Source organism: Hemicordylus capensis, chromosome 6, assembly GCF_027244095.1.
Source record: "Hemicordylus capensis ecotype Gifberg chromosome 6, rHemCap1.1.pri, whole genome shotgun sequence".
Lineage (NCBI taxonomy): Eukaryota > Metazoa > Chordata > Lepidosauria > Squamata > Cordylidae > Hemicordylus > Hemicordylus capensis.
In genome coordinates, this window is record NC_069662.1 from 63,889,227 (window position 1) to 63,912,297 (window position 23,071).

Genomic DNA, 23,071 nt, shown 5'->3' on the forward strand with positions numbered 1-23,071 from the left:
AACCCCCATGCCTGTTGTGATACACACAGGGATATTTTAATGTGAAAGAGGATTGGAAAGTGGGACATCCACTTGCTGTCTGTAGCAGTACAGTTCAGACTTTTACCACCTTAGAGTATCACTTCATTCTTCACACGGTGTAGAACAGCTCTGAGAGAGTACACACGGCTGCAAGGTCAATTTCTGTGTGAAGCTGCTTCGTTAAGGCAGTAAGTAATCAGACAGTAAGAAATCACTTATCATTTAGCAGTATGATAATAACTGCTTTAAAGGGTTGTTTAATCGGCTGTTTAAACTGTCTTTGGAGTTGTCCAAGGATTTGTAGAAATCTCAGAGCTTCGAAAAAATGACAGTTTTGAACAATATTTTATTTCTTGGATATTCGTGTAATTCCTTTTGAAATCTCCGAGGTGAGACAGTGAAGTGCCACTCAAGCAGTATTAGCTTGCCATGATGAGCCAAGAGTGGGGGTGCCAAACAAGGTGCAGTTGCTTCTGGTTCCAAACAGGCCCGGTTTCACCTCCCTCTCCCATCTCGCCCCAGCAGAGGTGCACCTAAGTAATTTTGGAACCTGGACCTAAAGGCCTTTGGAGCCCCCCCCCCCCCAAGTTAAGCATCATCCCCCTACACACACACACAATTTTTAACATGTGGGTTCTTGAGGTCACAAACAGCAACTGAACTCACAAGTATGTAAGAATATAAAACAGGTATATTTATGCAAATATGCATTAGCAGAAACATTTCAACATGCAACTTAACATATTCCCATCCCACACAGTTCTTTCCCCACTCCCTCCTCTGTCTCTAAAGCAGAGGCCATGCATGCTCGCTGCAAGTTACCGGTCACAGTCACGCTTGGCTGCCCTGTGCAGCAGCCACACCACCCAGGACAGACTAAAGAGGATTTGGGGGCCCCAGGGGTGTGGAGGCCCTGGACGTAGTCCCAGAAGTCCAGGGGTAAGCGCACCTCTGCACCCCAGCATTAACAAGAGCCATATTGCCTGCAGGCAGGCCTTTTGGCAGGTAGACCTGCATGGGCTAATCAATTATTAACAGTATAGTCTGCACCGTTCTAGCTGACAAATGGCCAGCCTGCAGGTAGTGCAGCTCTTATTAATGCCAGGGCAGGGGTGGGGATCGGAGAAAGAGACGCATCCAAGACTTCCAGGAACCAGAGGCAGCTGTACTCATTTGGTGCTCCCCGGCTCATTAAGATGGGCCACTACTGAACCCAGACATGAACAGGAAGGTGGGTATTATTGTGGAATGATGTGGAATACCTTACTTCACTTTCCTTCCATGCTTTTGCACAGCTCATTCTTTTGCAACATGCCTGGACATAAATCAGTCAGCTGGTTCAAGGCTTTTCAAGTTTAGGGTAACCTAGCAGTTCAAGGGCATTTGCCAAGAACTGTGTAGGATTCATTCTTCAGTGTATGCTCCAAAGGTTTATGGGAGGAGAGCTGGTCTTGTGGTAGCAAGCATGACTTGTCCTCTTACAGGTGAAACTCGGAAAATTAGAATATCGTGCAAAAGTCCATTAATTTCAGTAATGCAAATTAAAAGGTGAAACTGATATATGAGACAGACGCATTACATGCAAAGCGAGATAAGTCAAGCCTTAATTTGTTATAATTGTGATGATCATGGTGTACAGCTCATGAAAACCCCAAATCCACAATCCCAGAAAATTAGAATATTACATGGAACCAAGAAGACAAGGATTGTAGAATAGAACAATATCAGACCTCTGAAAAGTATAAGCATGCATATGTATTCAGTACTTGGTTTGGGCCCCTTTTGCAGCAATTACTGCCTCAATGCGGCGTGGCATGGATGCTATCAGCCTGTGGCACTGATGAGGTGTTATGGAAGACCAGGATGCTTCATTAGCAGCCTTCAGCTCTTCTGCATTGTTTGGTCTCATGTCTCTCATCCTTCTCTTGGCAATGCCCCATAGATTCTCTATGGGGTCAGGTCAGGTGAGTTTGCTGGCCAATACACTGTATACTTTTCAGAGGTCCAATATTGTTCTATTCTACAATCCTTGTCTTCTTGGTTCCATGTAATATTCTAATTTTCTGGGATTGTGGATTTGGGGTTTTCATGAGCTTTACGCCATGATCATCACAATTATAACAATTTAAGGCTTGACTTATCTTGCTTTGCATGTAATGCGTCTGTCTCATATATCAGTTTCACCTTTTAATTTGCATTACTGAAATCAATGGACTTTTGCACGATATTCTAATTTTCCTAGTTTCACCTGTAGCTAAGCAGGGTCTGCCCTGGTTACAAATGAATGGGAGACTAGAAGTGTGAGCACTGTAAGATATTCCCTTCAGGGGATGGAGCCGCTCTGGGAAGAGCATCAGAAGGTTCCAAGTTCCCTCCCTGGCATCTCCAGTTAGGGCTGAGAGAGATTCCTGCCTGCAACCTTGGAGAAACCTGCTGCCAGTCTGTGAAGACCATATGGAGCTAGATAGACCAATGGTCTGACTCAGTATATGGCAGCTTCCTATGTGGAATCACATTTACATTTTCCCTGGAAAATGAATGGTGTTATTGTAATCCCAATAGTATCAATTAAAGAAATACTAGTCATAGTGACTGTCCTGGGGTTTTTTTTTGGGGGGGGGGGGGGTTTGGTGCTCTTATGCAGTCCCCATTCATTTCAGTGGGGTTTATACATCTGGAACACAAGTAGAGAAGTTACTACCCCAAACTGTTTACCAAGCTGCTGCAAAATAAATTAACTTTTGTAAAACTTTTCTGCCTGATCTCCTGGGGCCAATTCTCACTCACCACCAGTGATTGGGTGAGTAGCTACTTGCAAGCAGAAGATTGTGCAGGATTGCTTCAGTGAATTGTGCTGTTTATCTTAATATTTATTTATTTATTTATTTATTTATTTATTGTTAGATTTATATACTGCCTTTCATTAAAACAATCCCAAGGTGGTTTACAGCAGAATTTAAAAACAAAATTGTAAAAATGACACAATTAAAATATTAAGCTAAAAATATAAAACAAATTGATTAAAAATTTTAAAACACAAGCACAAAGCCTGGGTAAAAAGCCAGGATTTAATATGCTTTCTAAAAGCTGTGATAGGGACTGAGGAGTGAATAACCACAGGGAGAGCATTCCAGAGTTTGGGGGCAGCGACAGAGAAGGCCCTGTCCTGTGTGCACGACAACCGAGCCTCCCTCATTGTCGGCACCCAGAGCAGAGCCCCTTCAGATGACCTCGTCAAGCGAGCAGCAACCCCTGGGAGCAGGCGGTCCCTCATGATACTGACACAAACCAAAATTAATATTTTTAAATCATCCCAAATCCCAAGATCAGTATCCTCTTCCATTCTTTTCTTGTGCTGATTGCATCCCAAAATAGACGTGCAGGTCAGATCTTATTCTCAACATTGTGGGGATTGCAGTTGTTACTGGTGGTGGGTGAGTTGCACAAGTGATCTGGCATTTTCTCTTGACATCCACAGAAAGGAGAGAAGCTTCTTTGCTCAGTGTTATAATTTTATGAGCCTTAACCATTCTGCCCTTTAGATTAAATTATCTCATTATGGTATCTGTGTGTGTGTGTGTGTCTGTGTGCACACCATATGATTCTACTAATACGATGACTCCACAAGAGTATTAGACCTCACTGCAGGAAACATTTAACAGTGTGCAATTAAACTACTGTCTGAAGGACTCAACTTCTGCCTGACACCAAGAGAGCATAACAAAGCACAAATGAAAAGTGACATCAAAGTATATGAAAGAAGCTGCAAATTAAAATAGTATTCAGTGACTCTGAAGAGGACAGAGTTCACTACAGTAAAGACCCTCTACTTCAGTTCCATACACCAAATACATGGACCCCAAATGCCAACAGAAATCCAGTCTTGGAAACATTTTTCTTGTCAGTTTCCAGACTCATCAACAATCATGCACCCAAACCAACTTATTACAACCTTTCATGAGAAGAAAAAAATGAATGCCTTGGGGGATTCCCCCATCAGACAGGCACTCTAGGCACCCTTAGGTGTGTGCAGCTTGAGGGGAGTCATGCTCCCAGCAGCCAGGTTAAGGAAGTGCATACTCCCTTAACCTTGGCTAAGACCTGGGCTAGGAAGTAGGGTTAGGATGAGCAGGAGCAGTGGGATATCTGCAGATCTTAAAACTCCACACGAGCAGCCTAGCCAGTCTAGGCTGCTTGTGAAAACAGCCTTATTGACTCCTTGATGAAGATATTACCATGGATCTTAACATATCAGTGAAATCATGCAGAAACCTATAAAGAGAAAATGTCTCACAACTGAAACAGCTTCTCATCAATCCAATCCCTTCTCCAGTAAGATTCTGCCTGTTACCAAAAATACACAGAGCCAACACTCCAGGGCACCCCATTGCTTCAGATAACAATACATCCACCAAAATAAACTCTCTCTATACTGCATCAAACTCAGGGGCGTAATGATAGGGGGGGCAGGCAGGGCACGTGCCCTGGGCGCCATTCTGGTGGGTCACGTGGGGGGGCGCCAAAAAGTGCCACGACCCCCCGATCCCCCCCCTGGATCGCACGGTTTTTCTCCTATTAGTTGGTTTTTAATTATTCTTTTGGGGGCGGTTTAAAAAAGAACTCCAGAAATGTCTAAAACCTTCTTGTTTCATGGCAGAAAGTTCCCAAAACTACAGGAATGTAAGTCCCCCACCTGCTCTGACCATTATTCATGTGGAGAAATCTGCCTTGCACCCAGATCCAAGGAGACACGGACACGTAATGCGTTTGGTGGAATTGGCCACTTTTATTAGGGGTAACAAATTCCAATAGTGCCCACAGGGCACGGCAGCTGGGATTGGCATTCAAGAAGCAGCAGTGCGACCCCTAATGGGTCGACCCACCACGTGGCCGCCCCAGCCTAAAAGCCCATGGCGCAGACACCTTGGCTCCAGGCGGCCCGCCTTCACGAAGGGGGCGCCCTTCGTCACCAACCTAAGGTCAAGCCATACGGTAGGGTGTCGTTTGCAGAGAGGTAGGAGCAAAGCAGCATCCCTGATCTGTCAAGCCTCAAGGGATCCGCCCCTCCTCCTTACAGCTAAAAGGTTACCTAAGGTGCTGCACCACTTTAGCAGTTCACCACCGCACTGTGCCCGCCACGGCGGGCGTCAGCCTAGCTTGACGCTCCGCCTGCCCACAAGCCTACCAATACCGTCGCCAATCCCAGCCGAAGGTCGTCCAGAAAGAACCTCATGCCCGAGGGGGACAGATGTACCCCGTCACCCCTATACAAAAGGGGGAGCAAAAACTTGATGTCATCGTGTGGAATGCAGCCGCCCCCCTCAGAGGCAAGAAAGCGTGCAATTGCCGCGTTTACCCCTCACCTGGCCCTATCCACCTTGTTCTGCTTACCCGCACCCCTCCAAACTCTCCGCTGGGTGATGTCAGACCAAATGACCACCAGCCCAGGGCACCAAGAGAAGACGACCGCCAGGTCCTGAACAATCTGCCGTGAAAGTGAAATGCCCGACTGGCTCACTAGGTCGTTGCCCCTGAAATGCAGCAGCAGGACATCCGGTGCAGGATTCCCCTCCAGGAATTTGTACAGCATTGGCAGGAACTGGGCCCTCCGCATGCCCCGCCGACCAAGCCACCCCACCGAGGCCCAACGCCCCAGGCCAAGCTGAGTTCCGGGTTCGGCGCCCTGCGCCCACTTGTGTATCCAGAAAACGAAGGAGTGGCCCAGTATGAGGACTCTGGCACGCCTCCTGGCCACCCGCAGCCCTGTCGACTGAGGCCCTGTGCAAAAGAAGAGACAAGGTGAGTGAAATGCCGCAAAGGCCAGCAATGGCAATGAGGGGGCAAGCTCGGCGGGGGCTGGGAGATGGTGTTGGGGGGGGCACGCCTGCTCCCGCCTACCGGGGGGGCACGCCTGCTCCTGCCTACCGCACATATCTGCGGTAGGCCGCAGACCGCCACCTGCCCAGCCGCCGGATTTCCGGGCCCGCGTAGCCCATGCGTGCAGTGAATGAAGCTGCCCCTATGCGAAAGGAATGGGAGGCTAAGTTCTGCGTGGGCACACCAGCCACCACAAAAGCCCTCCTCATCACTGACCAGAATTGGAATTGGGTCACGTGGTGCCCGTCAGTGTGGACAAAGAGGCATCCCATGGCAGCTCCCCTGGCCGCCGTGTAGGCCGCCAGTGCCCGCACAGGGCACAATCCCAGATCGTCTGCTGCATGCAGGGCCCCTGTCCCTCTGGTCCATCTTTGAAAAATGAAGGCGGAGCACCACCTGGGAAGCGCCCATGCTGAGGTTGATAAATTGGAGAACCCTGCCCGTCGGGCCATGCCTGCCCCTGGGGAACATCTCACCTACTCTAAAGGCCCCAAACAAGGCCACCAGGGCTGCCGCCCGGAACAGGGCGTCCTCATAAGGGGATGAACAAACCCCGACCAACTGCAGCAGGGCCTGCTGCAACGCCTCAGGGGTGATCAGCCTGCGATGATCGGGCTGCGCGGGCGTCTCCCTCGCCCAGCCTTCCAGCATGTGCCGCACCCTGAAGTCCCCTGAATGGTCAGGGAGCCCCTTAGCCTTTAGAAAGAAGGCCAGCGTGGCCAGGTGGCCGGCCAAGGTGCTTACCGCCAGCCCCCTGGCCCGAAGGTGCACCAGATATTGCATAAGTTGCTCCGGCGGCGCTGGCCAGACGTGCTCCAGTCCTACCTGCGATATAAACTGCAGAAAAGCCCTAAACCTTTTGTCGTGGGCTAAATGGGTCCTGGGCGCTATGGAAGCCTGGATATCCCTAAACGCCTCTATACTCCAAGGTTCCATAACCATTCGGGCACCTGCTCAGGCTGCTCGGCGGCTCCGGGGGCCAGTCTCCGGAAGCGCTGCATCTGGAAGCGAGACAGTGCGTCTGCCACTTCGTTCTGCATTCCAGGAACATGCTGGGCAGTGAAGAGTGTTATGGCACAGGCAGGTCAAAACCAGGGCACGAACCAACCCCATCACCCGCTGCGACTTAGAGGTTTGGTTGTTAATGATCTGGACCACGGCCAGGTTGTCACACCAAAACCGCACCACTGAGTCCTTGAAGGACTCCGCCCAGATGTGCACCGCCACCACTGTGGGGAAGAGCTCCAGGAACGTGAGGTCCCTTGTGATTCCCTGTTCAGACCACCCGCTCGGCCAGCGTTCTGCGCACCAGCACCCTTGCGGGTACAGGCCGAAGCCGAGGCCACCCGCGGCGTCGGACTGCACCTGGAAGTCAGCTTCGAGAAGCTGGGAGGACCGCCAGAATGACACCCCATTGAAGGAATCCAGGAAGGTAAGCCAGAGCCCCATATCCTCCCTCATGGCGGCTGTCACCCTGATGAGGAAGTGGGGCCGAGCGCACCCCACTGTGGCGTCGCACAAGCGCCTTAGGAAGGGGCGACCGGGGGCCACCACCCTGCAGGCGAAGTTAAGGTGGCCCACCAGCGATTGCAACTGGCGTAACGTAACCTTCCTGGCCCCCTTACATTCCCTGAGCAGTTCCCTCAAGGTATGGAGTTTGTCCTCAGGCAGGTGTGATAGCTGCCCTACCGTATCCAGCTCTATCACCAAGAAAGTGAGCTTGGTGGTCAGCCCCTCCGTCTTGTCCCTCGCCAGGGGCACCCCCAAGTCACTACAGAGAGCTCTGAATGTGTGCAGCAGGTGCTGGCATTGGCCAGATCCCGCCTTTCCTCCAAAAATAAAGTCGTCTTGGTAATGAGTGGAGGAACTGAGCCGCGCCGCCCGGTGCAACGCCCACTCCAACATAATGCTGAAGGCTTCAAAGGCCGCACAGGAGACCAAGCACCCCATGGGAAGAGCTCTATCAATGTAGAACCCCCCATCAAATGCAAAGCCCAGCAGGTCAAAGTCACCAGGGTGCACGGGCAGCAGGCGGAAAGCGGATTCGATATCGCACTTCGCTATAAGGGCCCGTGGCCCACAACCCCTGATCATGGCTACTGCCTCATCAAAGGATGTGTATCGAACCGAGCAGAGCTCGGCCGGTATGCCATCGTTGACCGAGCTGCCCCTCGGGCAGGACAGGTGATGTATAAGCCTGTACTCACCTGGCGCCTTCTTTGGGACCACGCCTAACGAGGATACCCACAAGGTTGGCAGCGGAAGCGTGGTGAAGGGGCCAAGCACCCTCCCTAGCGTTACTTCCTTAGCAATCTTCCTAGCCACTATGTGTTCCATTCCCTCAATGGATTTTAAGTTGCGGGCAAAGCTATGGACCCGCCTGGAGTGGCATGGTATTCTAAAGCCCTCCACAAAACCGTCCTCTATGTAGCGTGCGCGCTCCCTATCAGGGTAATCGCGCAGCAACCTCCGGAGCACCGGGATTTTAATTGGGCTGGGGCCCTTTTCCCGCGCCAGCCCCATTGGCAGCTGCCGGGCCCCTTCCCCCTCCAGGGCTCTGGTAGCCCCCTTTGCCCCTGAGGGCTTTGGTCCTCTGACAGTAGAGGCCAGCGTGTCGCCCGCAGCAGAAGCCACAGTCATGCCGGTACTTGCACGGGGAGCGCGCGCATTTTCCGTTCTTATTAAACTCCCAGCATACCAGGGGACTTTGAACCCCCTAGGCGCCCGCAGCAGAGGCTGCTGACACTGCCGGGGTCTTGGAAATGAGGTGCCCGCTGTCAGAACGCTCGCCAACCAAAGGCCTGGCGGGCGTCATGATCTGGAGCCATAGCTCGGGGTGCTGCCTTTCCCATGAGATCCCCACGTTATTGGAGGCGCACTCCCGAAACACCTGGTTGTAGCGCTCCCAGGCATTACCTGCAAAGTCCATAAAGGCCCTGTGGATAATATCAAAGTACTTAATGAGCACGGGGGGCCTCTCGGGATACTTTTGCATTATCACCCCCATGTAGACTGTCTACCCAGAGACCCAATTGGCCCAATTATGTTCAATGGGCTTCCTCCTAGTCTTCTCCTTGTCTTTCCCCTGTGTCCCGTCCCTGTCAACTGGCTCGGGTTCTTTGAATAGCAACTGGAATATATCCATGCACTCACCCTTCCAAATCCGCTCTTTGACCACCGGCAAGAGGTGGTCTCCCAAAGGGACTGGCCCGTCTCCGGTGTGCCAGGCAGTGCCCATCTGCACCGCCGCCCCGTGGGGGGCCAGGGCAGAACCCCCCCTGCCAAACCTGATTACAGGTGGCATGCGGAGATGCCCAGTTGACAGGCCCGGGGTACCAACCGTATGGCCCATAGGGGGCATTGTAAGGCAAACCCCAAGGCCATGCCCTTTGCGGGGACTCACCAGCGTCTCCCCTGTCGTCCCCGCGGTCGTCACCTCCGTCACCTGGCTCTGGTTCCGCCTGGTGTGGCCTGCTCCCGACCACTTCCACCGGGGATGGTCCAGCCGCCGCCTCCAGCGCTGCCAAACGTTCAGCAAAACCATGCATCAGTTTGGCCTTCTTATCTGCCCTGGATACCTTTCGTGTATGTGAGGGCACCCCTGAAGGCCCCCCACCTGAATCATCCTCCCTTGGTGTGGCCCGCTGCTTTTCGAGGGCCTGGAGTCACGCGATAAGTGCCCTGATGGCCCCCAGCTTGAGGTCGCCCTCATCATCTGAGGACTCCTCGGGGACATTGGGCCTCTTGGCCGGCCGCGTGGGTTTTCTGCCTTTCTTTGCCGGGGCCTTCCCGCCCTTTTTAGCTGGGGCCTTCTTTGGGCCCATGGTGGCCGTGCACCCTGCTGCCCACGCCCAGCCGCCCATACCCAGCACTGAAGTCCTGGGTGGGCAAAGGGAGGCCTGCGCTCACTCGAAGCCCCGTGCGGCCAGAGGGCCTATGACCACCAGACGGTGAGCCTTAAAAGCCCGGCCGTGGCAAAGCCCCTTCCCCGGCGGGACCCCCGTTGGCAGGCCCATGAACAACTGGGCCTAAGCACCCCGCCCACAATGCCCTCCCCAGGCGGGACGCCTGCTAATGGGCCCCGGCCCTCTAGGGCAGCGGGGCCAGAGCAGTGGGGCTTAAAAGCCCCCCAGCAGCTGAAGCCGCCCGCCCGGCTGACTGCCCGATGACGGGCCAAAAAACGGCGCCCAAAAGTGGCGAGGCCCTCGCTGATGGGTCGCTGAGCCAGCAGAAGCCACTGGCCCAGCCCCCGGCGATCTGCACGCTTCCCACAGGGCTGCTCAAGCAGGCCCCGGCGGGCTGGCCGGCCCCAGTACCGGAGCGGCCGGGCTTAAAAGCCGCGGCCCCCGCCGATGGGCCGCTGCAACTGATATGGCGGTGAGGCTTAAAAGCCCCCACAGGGCTGCAGTACCGGAGTGGCCAGGCTTAAAAGCCCTCTGCCGCCGCTCGCGGCCTCTCCTGCCCCCGCAAGCAGCCCCAGCCCCGATACCCCAGGCGGCCAGGCTCGATAGTCCTCCACCGCCATTCGTGGCCTCCGCTGCCCCCGCAGCCGCTCCTGTCCTCCGTCACCGCTCCTCCTGGCATCCGTCGCCCCCAAGCTGCCATTCCTGGCTGCCGCCGCTGACCACCGCAACCACTCCCGGCAGGCCCGGCCACATGGAGGCCTCGGAGCTCGGCAGCAGCACGTCCTCCTGCGCAAGCTGCAGAAGGACTGAGCCGGCGCATGCGTGCTGCCGGCTTGCTGCTGCCTGCCCCGTCTCTTGTGACGCGTCAGGGCCAATGGGAGCTGGCTCCCTGGTGCCACGTGCTCCTGGAGGAGGGGCTGAGGGCAAACAAGCTGCGCCGCCTATAGAGGCGGCGATCGGCTGGCCTTTGCCGTCATGTAAAAGGGAAACACTGCTTCACTTTTTTGCTCCTCATTTTATATTTTCAGAATGACCTGAATGGCTCCTGCTCTGACCTGACCTCAGTGCCCATGAGGCTGGAGGTGAAGTGTAATTGAGAATCTGGTGGTAGTGAAGGCAAGCAAGAAGAGGTGGAATCAAGGATGGAGATGTGCTGCAGCAAAGCTGTGACATGGCTGGGTGAAAGGAAGACAGAGGAAGAGGCAGAGGCAGGAGTGCCTTGGAGAGGCCCCATAGAACAAATTGCCTCACCAGTTTTTGCAGGCCAATGGAGCTTTTAAATACTGCCTGAGCTCACATCATCCTTTACAATCCCACCTCCAAGCCTGAAGTGTCCTGGCCTTAAAGGAGCCATTGCCTGGAGTCTCTGATTCTGAGTTGCTACTGGAGGGAGAGGGGTTGGTAACAGACTGGACCACAACAGGCAGAAAAGTTTGAAAAGTTGTACAACATGTAGCGTATGATGACAGAGGTCTGTGTTTTTAATTTCAAGGGGATAGGTTAATCTGTAAATCTGTTGAGATTTAATGTGTTTGGTTTTTTTAAACTTTCAGCAGTAAAGTTTTCAGAGAGTTGTCTATCCAGAGAGAGTAGAGTACTTCACAGCTAGTGAAAGTGGAACTAAATCCAAAACAAACAAACACTTTCCATAGGTAATGAAGAGGATTAGTAGATAGCTCTCTCTGGCAACAATCTGAGGTGGGAGGGATGTCAACCCTCCTGACATTTTTTTCTGTAGGGTTGGGTCAGATACCACAGGCTGTCTTTCTGTCAAGTGTGTGTCTGTACGTGCGCGCACACACACACATACACACACACACCCCTGTAATAATCTATAGAAACAATCATTTGATTAAGTTGAGCCTTCAGTTTTTTGTTAAAATGTCAGCAATAGATGTGCGGCAAACAGTAACACATCTTGCTTCCACATAGCACCATTTATTTTAATTCCTGTGTCTTTAAAAAAAATCAAATCAGCTGCTTTGGCAGAGATTTTATTTAAGGATTTTTTTTTCCCTTGCACGTTTGTGGTTGTTAATCAGATCAGTAGATAAATGTGATATAAGGAACTATGAAAAGAACAGGTGTCTGTAACAGATTCAAACATTTTCTTAGCCATCTGCCTCTAAATTAGAAGGAATTATGTTTCCATCTTTTCTCCTTTATTCTCTTTCCTTTTTCTTACCTGTGAGCCTGCTATTAAAATGAATAATGGTGTCACAGTCCAGATAAGTACTTTTCTATAAACTTGTAGAATAAGGAAGAGTGATTTTTTTAAAATAAAAGGAATAAAATAATACTTTATGAGAAATTAAGCCCATTAGATCCATGCCATTTTGAGGAGATCACTTAGGATACCAAAAGAGACTTTAAGATTGAAGAGGAATGTTATAACCATAACAGACCGCATTCTAAAGCATAGTTTGTGAAGGAAGGAAGGAAGGAAGGAGAGAGAGAGAGAGAGAGAGAGAGTAATGCGCTATAGCCACTGTCATCCCCAAAAGAAACATAGCTGAGGGCAATAGACAGGTCTTATATATCTTCCAAGGAAAAGTCACTCAAAATAATGTTACATGTGTTAATTATGGTTAAAAGGCAGAATCTAGACTAAGTTAAAAATGACTAAATCATGTTGAAATTAATAGGACTCAAGTCATTAATCACTAACTTGCTTCATTTATTTTAATGGTTGTTACTCACAACTAACTTAGTCTGGATCCTGTGCAGGATCTTCAAGCAAATGTTGGAAAGTAAAAAAGCAATGTAAAATAAATTATTATGACAAGCTTATTACAAAGCCGCCATAGTGCCCTTGCACTTAAGGTGAACAGTAAAAACTGCATCCCATTACTATAAGCCATGAACATTCTAATTGTCATAAAAATCCAAATCGGTTGTCCAAAGTGCCTGAAATTTGGCAACTAGGGGACCAATGCCACCATCTCCCCAAATTTCATGCAGATCTATTGAAAAAGATGTAACCCAAAATTGATTCCTGAGAAGCTGTTTTGTAACAGATTATGATATGTTAAATTGAAGGTGACATGCCCCTTTTTAAAGAAAATACCCTCTTATATACGTTAAAAATCAGTCAGTAAAGGGATAGGTTCTTTTGTTGTTCGGGGAGGAGGGGTGGGTTGTCAAGTATTTCCTGAGTCATTAGTGCTTAAATTCTCTATTATAACACTTCCCAGGAGCACTCCTTTCTCCCAATAAAGGTGGCTGCCATATGCTAAATGATGTGTACCAAATAGGTCACTGCAGTAAGCTCAGCTATATGTGTAACTTGGCCCTAAAAGAGAGAGAGAGAGAGAGAGGAAAGGAATAATTGGGAGGCAGGGGGGAGAACAGCATTGCATGTACAAGACGGTAACAGGAAGTATTGTTTGTTTGTGGCCATCAACATGGCAGCAAATGTGTCACAAAGTAGGTTTGAAAATGTATTTGTATCTGTTTGGTTGGTTTCACGTGGAGTTTTCAGCCACCTGCATTTAAGCAGTCTCTCTAGTTACTTCATTGACTCCAATATCCAGCAAGCTAAGGAATGGGCTATGCTTAGCAGAAAAGGAAGTCTGGGAATTACTGTATCTTCATGTGTCACAAAGTGATTAGAGCTTGATGGGAGTGCCAGTGATGCCAACAGAAAATGCCTTGAAGACTCTTAGTAATGTCACATTCCATCAGCATCTAAGCCAGACCACTCTTATAGGTCCACCACCTCTGCAGAGGCAAGATTCTACTGCAGACTTAAACCTAACTAAGAAGTAATTTCCTGACACAGGAAATCTCCTGTTCCCAGATCTGCCAAGTCAGGTACCAAATCAAAGGTTTGACCTGGCATCCTTGCCCTTTCCAGATTTTGAAATTTGAGAAGGTATGATTGTATGTCTTTCTCTTGGAAATTAATCAGGCATCACATGTATCACATTGACATCAGCAAATTACACTGCTTTGTATCTAAATCTATCAATGAAAGCTGTCTTATCTCACAACTGCTAGTTTACACAAAATAGCACCACATCAGATGTTGTGTGCTCTAATGATTGTCTGTCTGTCTTGAGACATAATTGGATAAACTCAAGACCTCTTTGAAGGCTAATTATACCCTGTACATTTTACACATAGGGTGCTTTTGTTATATGTGACTGTTTATTCACTTTTATCTCTCGTGTCCTCTGTATTCTGTGTGGGTAAGTGTACTGGGTTGTAACTTTGAAATACAAGTGAGGAATAGAGATATTCTTGTGTATTACCTCCCCATCTCCAGTTTTTGTAGATATTTAAATGTAACACATAGCATCTTTATAGATAGGGCCATTTTTAGAGATAGCCTTGGAGTAAATAAATGTCCTGCATTTCATACCAGGAGCCATAAAGCATGAGCCCCACATTTAAGTAATTTATGAACAGTCCTCCAGAACAAATTCAATCTGAATGCACTCACAGGCTATCTGTATCTGTGATTCATCTTAACTTTTAAGGGCTGGATTTCAGAAGGTATCAGCATCCACAGTCACTGGAGCTAAAGCTCTTACTAGAATGATGTTCTTTCCATATACCCGCCCGCCCGCCCCCCACCCACCCACACTTAAAACTGCTTCTGTTAGCTTATGTATTGTTTTTCTTGTTTCTATTATATTTATAGTAAGTTGGTGCTATAGATAAACCTGCAGTCTTCCAGTTTTTGATCTAGGGGTCAAACTAATTGTGATGGGGCAGCCACACTTGTTTAATTGTGAGTCTATTCTGTGTATAAAGTTGGAGTGGATAAGTTTCAAACATTTGCATGAAGATGGGGGTGGGGAATAAACCCTCCTATCCCCTTCACTTCCTTGTGGCTCATCACCCAGATGCCTTCCTCCTAACCCTGCTTGTGCTTAGTATGGAGCTGGACTGGGGGAAATTGACTGACCATGGAGACGTAAGCTGAAAGCAAAGTGGGGTTCAGCTCCCCTCACTTGTACACCTCTCTTGATATGAAAATTAGACTCACCACATCATTACTTATATGTGAAAGTTGTAGTAGACAGGTAAGCAACATATATGGCTGTCCATGTCACATCTGGTTTGGCTCTAAGAGCAAAAGCGTTAGGTTAAGAAAGGTTTAGGGACAAGCAGCTGAAGGGTATTCTGCTTCTATTAGTTTCAGTTTCTCTCTCCCCACGGATTTTTATTAACCGTTATGAATACCTGATAATTATTAATAATAAGTATTATACTTAATAATAACACTCTGAGAAGTTTAGCTGAATGCAATTGGAAGCAAACTGTGAAGGATTAGATACATGTATAGAAGGGATATTGTATTGCCATTGTCTGACATTTTTTGCTCCCAGTTGTAGGCTATAAAGATCAGTCAAGGCTGAATTTAGTTCCCTCCATTTATCTCTCCGGTATGTTTATTTGGTTTTCATTACAGAGGAGTGGGACTATTAAAGGTTTAGCTGATCTTTGTTCATTATTTTACTATGGTTTTTGTATTCCAGTTTGCGATTGGATGTGAATTTCATGAACTGGTGGATATGTGGCTTTGTATTTATAATACATATATTACTTTTGGTATGCCAGAACTAGCGTTTTTTCTTTAACTCTTATTTTCTTCTCCATTGAATAATCTTGGTTGAAACCGTTTTGCATATACAGTTGCCCAATAATTAACTGAATTTAGGCAGAGTGTTCTGTGAGAGTTCTAAACTCTGTTCTCTCTGACAGTTAGGTTTTTAGTCGAACCTACAGACATTAACAAGCCTTCTCTGTATTGCTGTTTGAATCTCTAACAAATTCTTTAGGAGGTAGCCGAATGGTTTTTGGAGGAGAGAGCCAGTATGAAGGGATTGAAGCAATTTAGGGAGCGATTTGAACGCAGAGACATATAGAACTAACATATGTCTTGCCTGAGAGCTTTCCCCTTTATTGTATTGATATTACAATATTATAAACGGTACTGAAGTGTAATTAATAATGTATATGAGGATATATTTGAGACATATATCTGAGGTACACCTAAAATTACATATCTGTTTTTGAGCTCTTATTAGTAGGACCAATCTTTATTTATATTCCTGTTCCTGTTATTTATAACATTGAAACTCATGTGGAAGAGAACTGTACAGCATCTTGCTGGTGAAGTCTGCTGCTGTGGTTCCTATTGTAAACTGGTTATCCGGTTGGATAGAACAAGGAATTTAAAATTATTTGAACTCATTTTCAGTTTGGCTAGAATCATGGATGACCCTTGATCATTTTAGATTGTCTCAGCCCACCAGCTTAACATATACAGTGGTCCCTCGACTTACGAACTACTTGACATAAGTATTTTTCGAGTTACAAACGGCAGTTTTAGATCCGGTTTTAGATACGGTTTTTTCGACTTACAAATTTTTAGATGGGGTTTCCTCGACTTACGAATTTTACATGCGGTTTCCTTGACTTGCCTGCCTGTTTACTGCCTGTTTATTCTTGAAAAGAAATGTTCCTGTGCAGTTTGCAAGCCTTACTGGGGGTCTGGGTCTTTTTTCTAGGCTCCGGAACACATTAATCCGTTCCCAATGCATTCCTATGGGAAACCGCTTTTCGACTTACGAACTTTTCGACTTACAAATGTGCATTCGGAACGGATTAATTTTGTAAGTAGAGGGACCACTGTAAGTTAATACATTATATTATGAGACCCTGGTGGCGCAGTGGTAAAACTGCCGCCCTGTAACCAGAAGGTTACAAGTTCGATTCTGACCAGGGGCTCAAGGTTGACTCAGCCTTCCATCCTTCCGAGGTCGGTAAAATGAGTACCCAGAATGTTGGGGGCAATATGCTAAATCATTGTAAACCGCTTAGAGAGCTCTGGCTATAGAGCGGTATATAAATGTAAGTGCTATTGCTATTGCTATTGCTATATCTCTCATTTAATGTTGATGGGACGGAAAAGGCTAGAAGATCCATGATTTGCTTAGGAAATTTCCTTTTGTTGAGTATTGGAGAATAACACATTATAAAACATACTTTATTAAACATATACGTTACAAGACTCAGTTATCCCACTTATTGAAAGTTTCAATAAATTTTGTTTCTTATTATTACTTACACAGGTCTTAATTCAGAAGTAGGACAAAATTAGAGCAAGAGAACTTATATTCCCCTCCCTATAGAATATGGTATCTTATCAATAATACCTAATATCATTTTTCGTGTCTGTGATGCTCAAATCACAGAGTATTGGAGATGTCTTGCCCTGTGTTCGAAATAATTGTATCATATCTACTTTATATATCATAGTTGGGTTGGCTCTCCTCTTCAGACTGTTTTGATAGTGGGATGATCAATCAATCACGCTGCGACAGACCTTTTTTCTTCTTATTCTAATTTCACTTTGTGGGGTTCAAGATTCTTTACTGATTGCTACTGATGTCTGATGCCTAGTTTAGGACCCTTTAGATTCAGCTAACACTATTGTATTTGTCCTTTGTTTTGGTTTTGAAGGATAAGAACTTGTATGTAAACCTGTTTGGTCTTGTTGGAGTCTCAGAGATGTAACCTTTCTGTTTCCACTTGTAATACTAATAAAAGCATTTTTTAAAAAAGGTTTAGGGAAAAGATGGAAAACTGAATGTTTAACAAGCATTTAAATCCTTTTGAGCCATGCTGATGTTCCCCTTACTTGGGCTCTTGCTGGGAGGAACAAGGTGCAGCCTCCAAGCCTTTGTGTTTTTTCCTAGTAGCTCAGGCCAGATGGTCCTTCCATTGTTGTCTATCACCAGAAACACAATGCATTCTCATGCATTCATATTTAGGATTCATAGAACGATAAAATCATTGAGTTGGAGGGAGCCATTCAAGTGCTATCCCCTGCTTTATGCAGGAAACCCAGAGCAAGAGCATCTCCGAGAGATGACTGCCCTCTGCTTGACGACCGCCATTAAGGAAGAACCCATAACTCTCTGAGTAATTAGTCCTATTTGCCAGGGTGCTGTACCATTAGGAAGTTGCTCTTAATGTTCAACCAATATTCACCCTTGGCAGTGCATCATTTCTGACATCACTGCATCTTTTGAAGCATGATGTCTTTGTTGCCATCCTGGAATGCCCTCCCATGGTATTTAGCTCCTTCTTTTTTCTGGTATTCCAGAAGCAAGTGAAAATGATTCTGTGTTTCTGTGCATTGGGAAATTTGCCCTGATTAATGTCATTGCAACTGCTGTTTTGATTGTTTCAGAAAGTTGAAACAATTTGGAATTCTCCCCAGCATTCCTGAGAAATATTTTTACGAACATTTGGGGGGAATTATTCTTTGCAAGAAAATTGCTTCACAATTCATGGTCCCATATAACGTTTTTTTAGAGGAATATGGTGGCTTTTGTATGTTTCTTGAACAATAGTTCTTATTTGGCACAAGCTTGAGGCTCACATCTGTTCTTGTGTTTCATCCTGGTGTTGACCCATTGCCCCTTTTTAATATGGTAGAAGTATTGCTGCCGTGGTGGATGCTCTCTTTTCTTTTGTCCTGATGTTGTCTCTTGACTCATAGGTATTGCAGGCTTTGGAAGCCCTACAAAAACATGTAAAACCTGTTTGACTCGAGACAGTAGTGGGGTGAGTGCGGGCACTACAGGAAACTGCCTTGAGCATACCTCCTTAACTTTTCAAGGTGACTACCTTCTGTCTCCAGCCTCAACAACTAGAAGGCACCTCCCCATGACAAGTTGTTAATGCAAAGTCTTGAGGGTTTCCATTACAACAGCCTAAGCTCTCTCTTTTGCTTTGCAAAATGAGAATCCCTTATACTGGGCAGGGAGCTCATTCATTCAACTTGCCAGGGTTGTGTCTATTTCTACATGGCTTGTGAACTTTGTCATAGTTACACATGTGAATTCAGTTATAAGGTGGGGCTGATGGCAGAAGTATTGCCAAGGCCTGCAAGAGGATATTGACAATGGTGGGGGGGAAGATCCTTACACTTTGGTTCCTCTCTTGCAGCGTGTCGGCCAGGATTCTTTAAAGATTCGCCCCAGAGTCAGACGTGCACCAAATGTCCCCCACACAGTTACACACATGAAGAAGCATCAACTACCTGCATTTGTGAAGAGCTCTATTTCCGAAAGGAATCTGATCCACCCACAATGGCCTGTACAAGTGAGTTTATTTTCATTTAATTAATTGAAGTGTCATGTGTTTGATAAGTGAGACCAATTATATATAATTATGAAGATGGAGAAGTTGGACCTGACCTCAGTCACTCATGCTTTGATGACATCCAGACTGGACTTCTGCAGCACAATATAAGTGCCCCTGAAGATGGTTCAGAAGCTTCAGCTGGTTCAGAATACTGCTGCAAGGATGCTCTTTGGTGCAAGTCGCTTCACTACTTACAAGTCCTCTTCCGGGTTAGATTCAAGGTGCCAGACTTGAGCTTTAAAGTCCTACATGGTTTGGGGCCAGGATACCTATCAGACTGCATTTACCCATATGAACCTGCAGTGCCCTACAGTCAGTATCCATGGCCCCACCACTAACATCCAATTGGTGGGTACTAGAGACAGGGCCTTTTCGGTTGTGGCCTCTCTGTTTTGGAATGCCCTCCTAGAAGAGCTTCATAATGATCTCTCAGTGTTTAAAAAAACAACAATTAAAGACACATTTTTTAAAGAGAGGCTTTATAACTTTAGAGGCTTTAAAGAGAGGTTTAAAGAGAGGTTTTATCTGCTGCTAATATCTGGTAGGTTATTTTTCTTTTTTTAGTTCTTAGCTTTTAGCTTTTTACTAATAACTTTTAATTTGAAACTTTACAATTTGTAATTTTAAATGTGATTTTTAGCTTGGTCTTTTAACGTATTTAATTTTATATTTTTATTATATTTTTCATTTATATTGTATCTATTGTATTAATGTTGTGAGCTGCCCCAAGCAGTAGTATACTGGAGGGGCAGGGTATAAATATTTTAAAGAATGAATGAATGAAGGAATGTGGAGCTGCCTTACACTGAGTCTGACCATTACTGTGTACACTCACTGGCAGTGGCTCCCCAGTGTCCTCGGTAGTGGTCTTTCATAGGAACATAGGAAGCTGCCATATACTGAGTCAGACCATTGGTCTATCTAGCTCAGTATTGTCTTCACAGACAGGCAGTGGCTTCTCCAAGGTTGCAGGCAGGAATCTCTCTCAGCCCAGTCTTGGAGAAGCCAGGGAGGGAACCTGGAACCTTCTGCTCTTCCCAGAGCAGCTCCATCCCCTGAGGGGAATACCTTACAGTGCTTACACTTCTAGTCTCCCTTTCATATGCAACCAGGGCGGACCCTGCTTAGCTAAGGGGACAAGTCATGCTTGCTACCACAAGACCAGCTCTCCTTTCATTGTCCTGCAACCTAAAAAAACCCTTTTCACTATAGATGGCAGAGACTGAACCTGGGATTTTGAGCATGCAAAGAATGTGCTTCACCAATGAGCTACTGTATAATTTAATTTTGACCACAGTTTGGATTACAGTGTTGTTTTCCTGCTGGCTGTGTTCTAGTGTTGTAAATGAAGCAAAATTGAGACATATTCTGAAAAATGTTTCCAAGCCACTGACAGAGAGGTAGGTGTGTGTGTGTGTGTGTGTGTGTGTGTGAGAGAGAGAGAGAGAGAGAGAGAGAGAGAGAGAGAGAGTTTGCTAAGGATCAAACCAAACATAATGGCCTGGCTTGTTCTCATCTAAAATGTGGGGATCTAATATTGACATCAAAAGGAGTGTGTGGGAGAGAAGCAGAATTTCCCTCCACCTTACCTCCTTGCATTCTATCACCCCAGGAACATTTTCTCCCATGCTCTCTGACAGATTCACTTCTGGTATCAGAGTTGGATGGGGAGGAAAGGAAGTTTACACAATAATGAATCAGGAGAAAGTAAGGCAAGAGATGGTGGCAGCAGGGTGGATAAAAATCAGTGATTTAAAAAAACAAAAAAATAGGATTTTTTAAAAATTTAAATCAGATTTTTTATTTAAATAGGATTTTCTAAAATTTAAATTGGATTTTTTAAATGAAATGCTTTCTGAGAAAAATATCTGTCTAAAGATAGTTTTCTGTTTAAGATACATTATAGTCCAAAGGTATTCATCATGCAATAAGGATTAGTTTTTAATTATGTAGCATGAGGCTGTATATATGCAATGTTTAATTTTTTTGGTAAATGAATTCCATTAATCCATTCACAATGTCATGCTCTTCCAGAGGTTTCTGTAAGATATTTTGGGAAAATTTTCTATCTAGAAGAGGACCAAAAATGAAACTTTCATTGTAAATATTAAGATTATACCAGCAAGAATGAGTCTTTATGTAAAAAAAAAACCAAAACCCATGATTTAAATCTAGTCTTATTGACTAGTGATTTAAATCGATTTTATTTAAATCAAATCCACCTTGGGTGGCAGGATCAGTTCCCCTTATCCACAAAACATTTGGATGCTAAAATTGACACCTCCCTTCTTTATATGTGAAAAGGGCATTAACATGGACAGCAAATGTAGCTGTCATCATTACATCTAGTTTTACCCTACAAAATAGGCTGTTTAAAAATAAGATTGTGGTATATTGTTTCTACAAAAGGAAATGTGGAACTTTTGCTAAGGACACCGTGGAAAAATTCCTTAGTTAATCTCAGACTGCACTGAGTCCTAGTTCAGCCCCCTTAGTTCAGGTGAGTTCTGCGATCCTGCTGAAATACCAGATGCTTGCACCATAATTCCCACTCCTCATCTCTCACCTGAGGGAGTCTCGCCTGCCTCTTTTCTCTCTTATTGCCCAATGCAATTTGTATGTACAAATTTTGTACCCATATTTACCCAAATTGAAGTCGACTCTGAGTTTAAGACGGCCCCCTTTAAAAGTCGAGTTTAAAATATAGGTTATGCTTATATTTACTCAAAAGGAACATAGATATTTACAAGCTATGTGTCAGAACTCTGGTACAGGTGTGGGTGCTTCTAGGGTTTCTGGAGCAGCTATCACAGTAGTGGTGATAGCAGGTCAGCAGGCCATTACAGGGAAAGGGAGACCTGAAATTTAATAGCTGCTTCCCTTTCTGGCTGTCCTGTCACCTCTCAGGCCTCAGTGTGTAGTTTCATCAACCCTCAGAACCTGACCTTGCTCCTTTGCAATGCCAGGTCAGTTCAAAATTGTGGATGAGGGAGCCGACTTGGCTTGTATAACTGGTTGGGAGAGGCTAGTGGCCCAATATGGGTTCAGCTCCTCCCTGCTAGGTACTCTGTGATGAAGCAGGTTAGGGGAAGGGGGTGTGGGTATGGGATGGCTGTGATCCATCAGAATAACATCTCCCTTACCAAAATTCCTATGAGATGATTGGACCATATTGAGTGTGTGTATCTTGGCCTGGGAACTAGGGATAGACTGGGGATTCTATTGGTGTACCAAGCACCCTGTTGCCCAATGGAGTCCCTAACTGAGCTGATAGCTGGTTGCAGAGTTGGTGTTGGAGTCACCCAGGCTTTTGGTGTTGGGTGACTTCAATGTTCACTTCAGGGCAGACTTGTCTGGTGCAACTTGAGAGTTCATAGTGACCATGACAACTATGGTCCTATTCCAATTGGTCACGGGGCCAATACACACTGCTGGTAACACTCCCGATTTAGTGTTTTGCTCGGATCAGGGTGGTGTTCCATGGGTGGAGACTCCTGGAGTGTCTCCATTGTCTTTGACTGACCACCATCTGGTTAAGGTTGGTTTCATGGCCATAACCCACCATTTCAGGAGTGCTGGACCCATTAGGATCATCTGCCCAAGAAGGCTAGTGTATCCTATAGGATTCCAAGAAGCCTTGGAAGGTTTTAGAGTTGGTTCTGCCGGAAGGTTTTATTCCTTCCTTCCTTCCTTCCTTCCTTCCTTCCTTCCTTCAGTTTCTATACCGCCATTCCAAAAATGGCTCAGGGCAGATTACACAGAGAAATAATAAATAAATAAGATGGATCCCTGTCCCCGAAAGGCTCACATTCTAAAAAGAAACATAAGATAATCACCAGTAACAGCCACTGGAAGTACTGTGCTGGGGGTGGATAGGGCCAGTTACTCTCCCCCTGCTAAATAAAGAGAATCACCACGTTAAAAGGTGCCTCTTTGCCAAGTTAGCAGGGGTTTTATAGTTGATTTTGTTGATGCCCTGGTGGAGACCTGGAATAGGGAGCTTACCAGGGCAGCAGACACTCTCACCCCAAAGCCCCTTCTCTGTTCTGCTTCAAAACTAGCTCCATGATATACTGAACAGCTATGGGAGCTGAAGCAAC

At 46.4% G+C, this 23,071-nt stretch overlaps 1 protein-coding gene across 17 annotated transcripts in view; it reads left to right on the forward strand.

Annotated features, from left to right (window-relative positions):
* Window positions 1-23,071, forward strand: part of EPHA5 (EPH receptor A5) — a 381,695-nt gene that overhangs the window by 209,969 nt on the left and 148,655 nt on the right. For 14 of the 17 annotated variants that reach the window (XR_008309586.1, XM_053260106.1, XM_053260107.1 and 11 more), the window contains one exon: window positions 18,774-18,929. The exons of the other annotated variants lie outside the window; for them this stretch is intronic. Coding sequence is in view for 13 of the 14 variants with exons in the window: in XM_053260106.1 (XP_053116081.1) it covers window positions 18,774-18,929 (156 nt within the window). In the remaining variant the exon portion in view is untranslated. The remainder of the gene's footprint in view (window positions 1-18,773; window positions 18,930-23,071) is intronic. 17 annotated transcript variants of the gene reach the window in all.